The sequence below is a fragment of the Microtus ochrogaster genome, chromosome 5, assembly GCF_000317375.1.
Source record: "Microtus ochrogaster isolate Prairie Vole_2 chromosome 5, MicOch1.0, whole genome shotgun sequence".
NCBI classification, from domain to species: Eukaryota; Metazoa; Chordata; class Mammalia; order Rodentia; family Cricetidae; genus Microtus; species Microtus ochrogaster.
This window is the reverse complement of record NC_022012.1, coordinates 94,995,686-95,006,947: the sequence shown is the minus strand read 5'-3', so window position 1 is coordinate 95,006,947 and position 11,262 is coordinate 94,995,686. Positions and strand designations below refer to the sequence as shown.

The window sequence follows — 11,262 nt, the reverse complement described above, 5'->3', positions numbered from 1 at the left end:
AAAAAAAAAAAAAAAAAAGGGACTGGATCCTTCCACTTATATTTCCCTAAGTATGGGTTATAATTTACAAGATTATTTTTTTTCAGGAGGGTGAACTTACCCCCATATTTTTTTCTCTTTTAAATATTTCACAAGTTTCAGGGTTCTGCAGCTGTAAGACAGGTCTTCCTGGAAATCTGAAATCTAGAAGTACAGAGAATCACAAACAGGCACATGAACACGGACTTCTGGAAGTGGCGCCACTCCTGACTGCTTTAGTTTCACTATGCTATACTCTTTATTTTCTAAAAATTAAAAAAGAATAATTTTATTTTATGTGTCTGTGCAACATCTGCAATGTCTGCTGCCCTAGGAGGTCAAAAGAGAGTACTTGTGGTGGTTTGAATACATACTAGGAAATCGTTTGGTTCTCTGAAAGATTCATAGCCTGAACTCCTAATCCTCAATGAAGCCAGGGGCTATTAGCATAAATACTCTCTTTATACACTCAGAGATACACGAACTTTTGAGACAAACAGGATCCTCATAAACCCAACCTGCTAGCATTCCACAACCATCAGAAAGAATCTCTACTTAGCCCCCCTAGTCTGCGTTTTTTTTTGTTAAATTACCCTCCGCTGATCAGCACAGCAGACAGTGTACTCTTTAATGGTGTTTTCTAAAACTTTAGTTTCAATGTTTTTAATTGTGTGCAATGTATGTGTCTGCATGTGGATATCTATATGAGTTGCCTTGGATACTCTGGAGCTGGAGCTACAGATAGTTGTGTGCTGCTCGTCATGGGTGCTAGGAACTGAACTCTGGTCCTCTGAAAGAACAGTAAGTGATCTTAAAGATGGAGCCATCTCTCTAGGCCTAATGGTGTCTTTTAAAACAAGAACTAGGACATTTAAAAACATTCTTTTCTAAAGACAACATATATATATGTGTGTGTGTATGTGTGTGTGTGTGTGTGTATACACACACACGTGAACAAGCGTGTTTACCTCTGCATGTTCCAGGTGGCCTGAGTTGACATCAGGTATCTTCTTTTATCAGTCTCTACCACATTTTCCTTTGTTGCTGATTTTTGAGCCACCATTTTACTATGTATCCCTTGATGGCCTAGAACTCAGTCTGTAGACCAGGCTGACCAAGACTCACAGAGCTCAGCCTGCCTCTCCATCTGGAGTGCTGGAACTACCATGCCCAGCTTCTACTTCGTTTTTGTTTTTTCTTTTAATTTTATGTATATGAATGTTTTGGCTGAAAGTCTGTGTGTGTGCCATTTGTGTGCCTAATGTCTGAGAAAGTCAGAAGAAGGCTTCAGGTCCTCAGGAACTGGGGATACAGATGGTTGTGAACAACCATGTGGATGTCGAGAACGGAACCCAGGTCTTCCTTCGGCAAGAGCAGCAAGTGTCTTAATTGCTGAGCCATCTCTCCAGTCCTCCACTCATGTTTGGAGACAGGGTCTCTCACTGAACCCGAAGCTCACTGTTGCAGCAATACTGAGCAGCCACTCATGTTTGGAGACAGGGTCTCTCACTGAACCCGAAGCTCACTGTTGCAGCAATACTGAGCAGCCACTCATGTTTGGAGACAGGGTCTCTCACTGAACCTGAAGCTCACTGTTGCAGCAATACTGAGCAGCCAGTGAACCCCTGGGATCCACCCTACTCCTCTCCCCCAGCACTGGGTCTATGGATGTGCACCTTCACACCCAAGTTCTACACGGGTGCTAGGAATCTGAATTTTCAGGTCCTCATATTTTTTATTTGTTTGTCTTGTTTTTTTGAGCCACGGTCTCTCTATTATCTAGTTCTGGCTATTTTGGAACTTGCTATGTAGACCAAGCTGGATCAAGCTAGACCAGGATCACAGAGATCCATTTGCCTCTGCCTCCCAAGTACTGCAATTAAAAGCATGTGCCACCATATCTGGCCTTACATTTGTGAAGCAAGCATATGCCCAATGAGCCATCTCCTTAACACAAATATTTTTTCAATTGTTTATACTTTACCTCTGTAGCATCTGTATAAATGTGGAGCAGGCTGAAGATATGCTGCCTATCACTTTACAGCAATCTATATTATGAAAGTTAGAAGGCTCTGAAATAAAACGCACAGCTGCTGAGGGCTGGCTGCAATGGCCTACAACACCAGGTGGGATGAAGGGAATACTAGGAAGGTTCAGAAGGAGGAGATGTGTGCTGTACAAAGTAACTTAAGCTTCCAAACTCATTCTTCAAAAGAGCTCATTTTGTTTAGAGAATTAAGAGAATTGTGAATTATCAAAAATAACGCAAATCCTAAACATATACAAGTATAATTAAGTATGAATATTTTAGGTTTTTCACACAGTACCACTGTCACATAAATACAGATGTTTTTATTTCAGTAGCAATGACTTCTGTGAAATTCCTATATTATTTCGCGCTGACAAGATCTTAATGAGAGAACAGGTATTACCATTCATCCAGGGTGCAGGTACTGCATCTTCCTGATGACTGCTTAGATTCAAAGGAAGCACTGATGAGCAGAGAGGTGTGGGGCCCAGGATTGCTAACTGACCTTCATTAACCACAACTTCTGCACCTTTGGAATCTTTGCTGTATGAACAGAAAAACTGGATCAGAATGTCAGCTTATTTATAAAATATTAGAGCAATGAGAATCAAGAAAGCAGAACTGTAACCTAATACTATGCATGTGCCATGTACTAATCTATAATCTATATATTGTGATTTTACAATATTTCCAATGGAATGCTCCTGTCCTCTTCGAATTTTATTTTACTTAATTTATGATGGTGACACATACACACAGTGAGTGTGTGGCAGGCAGAGGATAACTCTGTGAGGCTGGGTCTTCCCTTATACCTTCACATGGATTCTGGACACTAAACTCAGGTTGTCAGGTTTGTTTAGCAAGCACTTTTACCTGCTGAGCCATCTTGCTAGCCCAAGGTCCTGTCTTCTTCATAGAAGACCAATACGTGTTAAATGGTTGAGTTCGGGACAGGAATAATGGATTATGGATTGAATATGAAATGATCTCCATGGGTCCATGTGTTTGAATGAATCTACAAAACCTTTAGGAGGCAGGGGCCAGGAGGAGAAATGAGTGGCTATGGTGCAGGCCTTGAGGGCCACCTGGCCTGCGCTCTCAGCTTCCTGATCCACTGGGATGTGATGAGTTCCTGCCGTCATGTAATTACCATCAACTGTAACATGTTTTCTCTGCCACGAAACACCTCTCAGACCATGAGCCAAAGCAAATCCTTTTCCCTTAAGTTGCTTCTGACAGACATTTTGTCAGAGTAACAAATACAACGAGTACAGGGTGGTGTGGTTAAGACCACAGCAATCCCAGTGTAGGAGGGAGGCAGCGGGAAGATCATGAGTTTGAGAACAGTCTGGGCTACAAGCAAGATCTTGTCTCAAGAGCAAAAACAAAAATTCGATCCCCCCAAAATACACACAAAGACCACTCTAGCAAACCCCAAAGCTGCAACCACCACCACCACCACCACCACAACAACAACAACAACAACAAAGTTTTTTGACATGAACATCACTATCCTGTCCTTGAACTCCCCCATCTCAGCTTCCCGAGAGTGGGAACTACAGGAATTCACCACTGAGGACAGAGTGCAGCCAGTGCTTCATAGCAGAAAACCCTTATCCACTTCGAGTTCAGTAACCCAGGAAAGGCCATGATGCTAACATACTAACGGAAAACTCCAAGAACAATTTCTAACTTTAAACTTCATCCTGTTCTGTAGGTTAGGAAGGCATCTGGCTATCCTGCTTCACACTGCATGGCATGTGAATGATCCTCCTGCTAGTATATCCAAGCACTGGTCAGTCATTTATCCATGCTGGTACAGTCAACTGTCTTTGTACTACACCGCTGGTACTCAAGGAACAAGAGCCCAGCAGTAACAGCCTAACCCTGCACTACTCTGCGTACTGCGGTTTTACTTCATCTCCTCCTGGAGGCAGTTTGTCTTCTCGCGTCATTGTGAGATATGACAGAACAAGTCACACAGCATAGCGCTAAAATAATTCTATGACTGTTGATCTCTTACTGTACTTAAGTTATAGGATGTATGTATAGGAGAAAGCACACCATGCCATAGGGTTTGGTACTATATAAAGTTCCAGATATCTACAGGGTCTTGGAACTTTCTTCTGTGGATAAAGAGGAGCTACTATAAAAGTTCTTCTGGATAAGTATACAACAAACTTATACATGTCTGAGAGTTTCCCTGGACATATCCATAAAAATATTACCAGGTTGATGATATAAACAACTTTAATTGCACTTCAGTATGTAATATTATGAATTAACAAATTTCATTAAAATTTTAGTCTGGAAGTTGCTTATATAGAAAAATAATACAGGGCAGTGGTGCTGCACACCTTTAATCCCAGCACTTGGGAGGTAGAGGCAGAAGGATCTCTGTGAGTTTGAGGCCAGCCTGGTCTACTTCTATGGGACAATTTTCTTTTATCCTGTTACTTGTATTATTTTTAATAAAACGCTGACTGGCCAGTAGTCAGGCAGGAAGGAGAGGTGGGGCAACAAGAATTCTGGGAAGAGGGAAGTTTGAGTTCCCAGTCGTGACCCAGCCGCAGAGGAAGCAAGATGTGACGGCCTCACCGAAAAAGGTACCAAGCCATGTGGCTAACATAGACAAGAATTATGGGCTAATATAAGTAATAAGAGTTAATAAGAAGCCTGAGATACTGGACCAATCAGTTTACAATTAATGCAGACCTCTGTGTGATTTCTTTGGGACTTAACAGCTGCAGGATTGGGTGGGACAGAAAACTTCGGTCAACAGTCTACAAGAGGTAGTTCCAGGATAGGCTTCAAAACTACAGAGAAACACTGTCTCAAAAAAACCCCAATATCTATATATAACTTGAGGATGCCTAAAAGGTACAAATTAATTGACTTTTTCAGAGAAAGGAGCCAATATTCAGATGCTATCATCTTTTAACCTTAATAACAATTTTAATAAGCTGTTTCACTGGATTTAAGGGGGAATTGTTGCAGAACAGAAAAACCAGTGAAAACCAGGGAATTATAGTTATAACACCTGAAATTTAGTAGCATTAAGAGAATTTAAAAATTTAAAAAGATAATTACTTTTCTCCTTGATTTGGGATATCACTGATACATGTAATCAACATTCTTCCCTAATAAAGCAGACAAAAGCAGCAGCAGAAAGATAGCATGGATGATGGCTGCTGGAGCCTCCCTACTACCGACTGCAGTGACACTGCCTCAGTGTTGAAGATCTGCAAGGCCACTGTGGTGGTTTGGGTGAAAATGGCCCTATAGGCTCACAGGGAAGGCACTATTGGGAGGTGTGGCCATATTGGAGCAAGTGTGTCACTGGAGGTGGGCTTTGAGGTTTCAGAAACACCACATCTGCCTGTGCACTGCCATGCTTCGCACCACAGTGATAATGGACTAAATCTCTGAACTGTAAATCAGCACAGTTAAATGTTTTCCTTTATAAAAAGTACTATGGTCTGCTGGGTGGTGGTGGCACACGCCTTTAATCTCAACACTTGGGAGGTAGGGGATTTCTGTGAGTTCAAGGCCAGCCTGGCTTACACAGTGAAACCCTGTCTTGAGACACCCCCACCCCCAAATGGTCATAGTGTCTCTTCACAGCAATTGCAACTTTAACCAAGACAGCCCTAAAGCATGCTGGGCATCCATGGAGTCTAGCACTCCTGTTCTGCCCTCTGCTATAGGAGTTGTCAACCTTAGGCTTCCATCAGGGTGAATTCTTATTGAGCACAGACTGAGTTCCTGGTTCAGAAGGTCTGGGTTCTCATATGCGACTGCTGGTCTGAAGATCCACATATGCACATCTTAGCCTGAACACAAATGGATGTTTATGACTTGAGTGTGCCCTGCCACAGTGGCTAAATGAGGCTGGAATATAGTGGTATGTTATTTGTATTTTAATAAATAAATCTTGCCTGAAGACCAGAGGCAAAGCTAAAGCCATTAGAAAAGTCTTACCTTTACCAAGGCCGGGCGACTGCAAACTAAACAGCCTAAACCTCTCTCTCCTCCCATTTTATATTCCCTCTATTTAATCCTCTGGGATTAAAGGTATGTGACTCCCTAGTACTGAGATTAAAGGTGTGAGCCACCACCACCTGAATTTATTTCTGCATTGATTTTGTGTATCTCAAGGTGGCTTTGAATTCACAGAGATCCATCTGCCTCTGTCTCCCAAATCCTAGGATTAAAGATGTGTGTCACCATTACCTGACCTCTAGTGTTGTGAAGAGACACACGACCATGGCAACTCTTATAAAGGAAACTTTTAATTGGGGTGGATCACTTACAGTTTCAGAAGTTTGGTCCATCATTATCATCATGACAGGGAGCATGATGTCATGCTGAAGCTGAGAGTGTTATATGTTGTCAACTGACAGTGACACTGAGGGAAGTGTAAGCAAAAGAGACCTCAAAGCCCGCCCCCACAGTGACACACTTCCTCCAACAAGGCCACACCTCCTAAAAGTGCCACTCCCTTTAGGGGCCATTTTCTTTCAAACCACTATAGTGGCTTATAACAATCTGTAACTTCGGCTTTAAGGGAGCTGATGCCCTTTCCTGACTTTTGAGGACACCTGCACACACGTGTACACACACACACACAATTAAAGATAAAACATTTTTAAAATAGTGGTAAATTCAATAGAAAAGGCTATATGACTCCATCAAAGTCATAATCAACAAGTGTCTCATGTGAATTCAGTGCTTAGTGCTAGGAGAATGCACCTGCCATCACGCACAAACAGCCCCGTCTGTGCATCATCTAAACCACCTTCCTATAGTGATATATTATTTGTGTTTTAATAAATAAATCTTGCCTGAAGACCAGAGGCAAAACATAGACATGCATGCAAACTCACGCATGTGCAGCTACACAGGGCAAACACACACACCCGTGCGAATAATAAGAGTGACCCCAATTCACCACCAGTTTTAAAGTAGCTGAAATTACCTCTCCAGCTGGCAACAGCTGGCTCACTAATTAGACCATATCCATGTGCATAGCTTGTGGGATACTAGCAATGATACGCAATAGATTTAAAATCTTGTTACAGACCTTCTGCAGACTTCCTGAGTGTCCTCCTGCTCGTCTTTACCAGCTGCCTTGTCTGCAGTGCTGCACTGTGGAGAGATTACAGTTGAGGAGCAGACATGAGTGTTTCTGCGATACACTGGAACCATGAGGCCTGCCAGCCTTGTTAGAGCTGTGGGATAGAATTTAACTAGTAGATGGCCTGAAGACAGTTCTATTTTAAATAATTTAAAATGCTCAATGCTCAACAATGACTTAAGATTGTCTCCTGCTGCTGGGTGTGCTGGCACACACCTGTATTCCCCTAGTAGAGGCAGGAGGATGAGAAATTGTGCAAAGCCATGAGTTTGAGGTCAGCTCAGGCTACAAACAAACAACACCACAAAAATTGAATACATTATCGAGCAGAAAACTCTAGAGTGTGGCTCAGTGTTAGACCACCCATGCAGCAAACATGAGGCCCTCTGTTGAGAACCACAAAACAAAACAAAAACCCACAACACCCAGTGGAAAGACATGCCATGTCCCCAGATGAAAATGTGGAAGATAAAATACTAATTCTCCAGGTGCTTCACTGAAAATCATTTTCATTCAGCATGAGTCTGAGGTATTTTAGAACATATGAAAGGGAATCAAAAGTGCTTTAAATTTGTAACATGTCTTAGTATGTTTTAGACCAAGTTTTCCAAATGACTGACAGTATGCTAAGGAAGCATGCACCAAGTACCAGTGGAAAAAAAGAGTTTAATTCTGATAAGGCTGCAGTTAAATGCATTGGTTCTTCTTTCAAAGGACCTGGATTTGGTTCCCAGCATCCACATGGCAGCTCACAACCATTTGTATGTAACTCCAGTTCCAGCGAAGCCAACACCCATTTCTACTCTCCACAGGCACTAAAAACCCTAACCACAGATTTCAACTGCAGGGAAGTAAAGTGGCAGCTACTACACAGCCCAGCAAAGGGCAGCCCACTTATCCCGGAGACATCAAAACTTAGGTGCACATAAACCCTACACAGGGAAGTCTGTGGCCAATAATTATATTTGTAATATTCCAAACTGAAGCCACCCAGATGTCCATCAGCAAATGAATAGTTCTCTAACTGTGGTACCCATACTGTGGAGTACTGCTGAGGGGTAAAATATCAATTTACTGATGTATGGAACAATCTGAACAATAATCCTCAACCCAAGGTGATGATAAGATACATGATTCCATTCACGTAACATTCTTTTATTTATATATTTTTTTGAGACATGGTTTCATTGTGTAGCCCTGTCTGTTCTAGAACTAGCTCTACAGACCAGGCTGGTTTTGAACTCAAAGAAACTGGCCTCAAACTCACAGAGATAGTAACATTTTTGAAACAGCAAAATTGTAGAAATGGAAACAAAGTTAAAGTACGGAAGGGCTAGGTGCAGGAAAGAAGCAGGTATGACTATAAGGGCGTAATATGAAGGACAGTTTGCTAAGATGATGTTCTGTAGCTCGCCTGCATTGTTGTCAACAGACAGATAAAGGCCAGGTCTTCCTGAACAACATCCTGATGCCCCAAAGCTGCCACGCTGTGCACAGTTCTGCAGTATGCCACCAAGAGAAGCTAGGTAAAAGTACTTTCTATGTACTTTTTTTTTAGCACTGCTCGTGAATCCACAATTACTATTTTAAGTGGAATGCTGCTAAAGCAGATTTATGGTGAATTAACAATACTAAATAAAACATCTTAATCATTAGATGATGTTTCAAGTCAATGGCCTCACCAATGGGGCACACCTTAAATTCCAGTACTCAGGAGGCTGATGTAGGCAAATCTCTGAGTTTGAGGCCAACCTGGTCTACAGTATGGGATCCAGAACAGCTAGGACTACACAGAGAAACCTTGTCTTGAAAAACAAAACAAAATAAACAAAATAAAAGTAACTATTAAAGGACTGGAGAGATGGTTCAGTAGTTAGGAGCATTTGTTGCTCTTGCAGAGGACCTGGGTTCAGTTCTCAGTACCCACGTGGAAGCTCCTAATGAGCTGTAACTCCAGGGCAGTGGCTCTTCCCTGAGATCTCTCCCCTTTTTCACAGTCATGTGTACTTCTCTCACTGTCATCTGGGGAACTAATGCCTTTTCTAGCCTCACAGGTGCCAAACATGGACACATTATACATTACACACAAGCAGGATAAAATTAAATAAAAAGAAGTCTTTAAAAAACTGTAAAACAGCACATTACATTCAAAAGTAAACAGAAGAAAGGAAAGAAACAAATCAGAGTTAAGCAGGTAACAAAAAAGCAAAGAGAACCAGTAAAATCAAAAGCAGGTTCTTTGAAAATTATGACAATTAACAGTTCCCTAGCCTAGAGTTCAGCAACACAGAGGAGCTGGAGTCGACAGCCTGCAGCTCCCTCCTTTTGAAAATGAAACTCTATGTGAACACAGCAATGCCTATATTGTCTATGGCTTCCTCCATGCTATGGTGGAGTTAAGTAGATGCTACAGTGATCCAATGGCCCACAAAGTCATATAGTACCATCTGAGTCCATAAAAGGAAAAAGTTCTCTGTTGGCAGAGTTGTGGAACTGTCGAGTAAGACCTCAGAAAAGACCACTGACACTTGACTTGGTCCCCTCATTTGTAAAAGGAAATTACAGTACAAATCTCATGTACAGTGAAGGGAAACTCAACAAGGGTGGGCTATCCACATACTACATTTTAAAGAACTGCCCCTTGCCCTGATTCTGGTAGATAACCTCTAAGCTCTTCGAATGTCTTCCCATGTAAGTGTCTGTTTATTTAGGGTTCTGGGACCATGCCAGACAGTGTATGACAATAATATGATTTATTTTAGTGACCTTGGGTCATGTGATTGATATTAACTTGACCTTTGTTAGGGTTAAAGCCTGAAGGACTAAGCACAGTGCAGCCTTTGTGACTGATTCGAATAGAAACTCCAACACTAAGCTCAGGTGAGCATCTCTGGCTGGCAATATTCTTATCTGGCTGGCAATATTCTTATGCTATCCCCCCACCCACACACACTGAAGAGAATGCTGGGGACTCTGTCTGGGAGCCTCTTCCCTTTCTGATTTATTGTTTCACTGCCATCAACGTAACCATGGTGTAACAGCTTTGCTGACCTCTGTGAGTTCTTATTGACTTATCACTGACCCTAAGGTCCTCATAACATCATATGACAATCCCCGTGAGGTGTTGAAACACTGTTAACAGTGACCAGCTAGCATTTAATAATGGCACCATGTGTTGTCTGTCCAACTGTTAAGCAAGCACATCATGGACTTTTTCTTGTTTCTAGAGCACGTTCAGTTCTCACTCATCCTGTTCACTCAGCAGTTATCAGCCTCCGCTCTCCCAGTTCTCACTCAGCAGTTAGCAGCCTCTGCTCTCCCAGCATTACACAAAATGGACAAAAATTCTTGTCTTTATGGGGTCTTATCTTAGCAGGAGGGGAAAGACAAAGTGCACAGGTGTATTTAGGCGGGCGTACATGGTCTGTAAACATAAAACACTCTGAGACCTGAAATTCTTTGAGTGCCAAAACAATGCTCCAATATTCTGGGAAGATTTCAGAGTTTGGATTTCTTATTACACAAACATTCTAAGGCTGTACGTGGTGGTATCATCTCAGAGATGAAGAAGACTGCCCAGTCTGAGAAGTGCTGGACTACAAAGTAAGACACTATTTCAAAACAAAACCTAGACCAAATTAAAATACAGAAATTCTGAAATCTGATACTTCTGGATTTATGCACTTCTAACAGGGATACTCCACCTGTAGTCTATGCTAGGTAAAGAGAACCACAAGAAGGTGGGGTATGGAACTGGGGAACACTGCAATTTTGGGTTTTACCCAGCAAAGGTTCCTCCTGAGAACAGCAGTAAGACACAGCCTGAAGGAAACAGGAGCATTAGCTGTATCGTCTTCTAGGGGAAGAATACTCCAGGAAGACAAGATTGCATGGATGGGGTCTTAGAGCATGCCTCAAAAACAAGTCTGAAGAGTGGTCAGAGATAAATGCAGAAGGAACAGCAGGGAGATCTGAGGTGACGAAGGGAGGAGGGCTCTGGGGCAGACAGAGCGAGTCATGAGGTCATCACAACAGGGCAGACAGAGCGAGCCATGAGGTCATCACAACAGGGCAGACA

General features: G+C 42.2%; 1 protein-coding gene across 1 annotated transcript in view; it reads right to left on the bottom strand.

Annotated features, from left to right (window-relative positions):
* Topaz1 (testis and ovary specific PAZ domain containing 1) overlaps positions 1–11,262 on the bottom strand; it is an 85,470-nt gene that overhangs the window by 52,587 nt on the left and 21,621 nt on the right. The window contains exons 5-7 of the mRNA XM_005348145.2: positions 7,131–7,195; positions 2,451–2,590; positions 101–183 (exon numbers count right to left, since the gene is read on the bottom strand). Of these exons, the coding sequence (XP_005348202.1) occupies positions 101–183; positions 2,451–2,590; positions 7,131–7,195 (288 nt within the window). The remainder of the gene's footprint in view (positions 1–100; positions 184–2,450; positions 2,591–7,130; positions 7,196–11,262) is intronic.